General features: G+C 67.4%; 1 protein-coding gene across 2 annotated transcripts in view; it reads right to left on the minus strand.

Annotated features, from left to right (window-relative positions):
* Positions 1–393, minus strand: part of RAB6A (RAB6A, member RAS oncogene family) — a 56,078-nt gene extending 55,685 nt beyond the window's left edge. The window contains exon 1 of one of the 2 annotated variants that reach the window (XM_021384128.1): positions 37–393. In XM_021384128.1, the coding sequence (XP_021239803.1) occupies positions 37–106 (70 nt within the window). In that variant the 5' untranslated portion in view covers positions 107–393. The remainder of the gene's footprint in view (positions 1–36) is intronic. The other variant, XM_021384127.1, reaches the window with a different exon arrangement.

Genomic DNA, 950 nt, shown 5'->3' on the forward strand with positions numbered 1-950 from the left:
GTTGGGGGGCACGGGCCGGGCCGGGCGGTGACTCACCGCTCTGCTCGCCCAGGAACACCAGCTTGAATTTCCGCAGCGGGTTGCCGAAGTCCCCGCCCGCCGACATGATGGCACCGCCGCCGCCGCCGCCTCCCCGCTCGCTCGTTCGTTCGTTCTCTCTCCGCTCCACGCGGCGGGACCCGCGATTTCCTCTCTTTTTTTTTTTTTTTTTTCTCCTTTCCCTTCCCCTACCCCTCAGGCTGCGGGTAGAGCCGTGGGACCGCTCCCCGGCCGGGCTCGGGGAGGTGTACGGCGACGGAACGCGTCGCTGCCGCTCCCCTCAGGGCCGGGCTCCGTCCCCAGCACCGCACCGCGCCGCGCCGCCTCACACCGCCGGCCCCGCCCCGCCCCGCCCCTGCGCACGCGCGGTGACGCCCCGCCCCTCGGCGCACGTCACGCTCACGCACGCCCCGCCCCTTCCCCTGCCGCGAGCCAATCAGAGAGCGGGGGGCGGAGCTTAGGTCCGGGTTTGGGGTGGGGCGCTTACTTCGGAGCGTAATGATGGCGGTGGGGGGAGTCGTGCTGCTGGGGAAGGGGTCCCTGGAGGTGTGCGGGGAAAGGCAGGGTGCACACACTCTGCCAGCAGCGTGCTCAGTCCCTAAAGCGTACCCCTAGCACGTGAGGGTGCTCCCTGCAGCTGTCCATCCTCTCCTAACACCGCCCCAGGCAGCTTCCCCAGGGCCACTCATCCTCTGTTCCCCAAATAAGCGGCTAATTGCGGCCCCCTCGCATCACTTCACCCCATTCCTGCCTTACAGCACAGAGCCAGCCTCCCAGTTCTATGATCACTGAATCACAGAATCACTGGAGTTGGATGGGAACCCTAAAGGCCGGCTGGTCCCGCTCCCCATAACACACAGGGACACCCACAGCTCCATCAGTGCTCGCAGCCCTGTCCCCTCTCCGTGCAA

This window comes from Numida meleagris, chromosome 1 (genome assembly GCF_002078875.1).
Source record: "Numida meleagris isolate 19003 breed g44 Domestic line chromosome 1, NumMel1.0, whole genome shotgun sequence".
NCBI classification, from domain to species: domain Eukaryota; kingdom Metazoa; phylum Chordata; class Aves; order Galliformes; family Numididae; genus Numida; species Numida meleagris.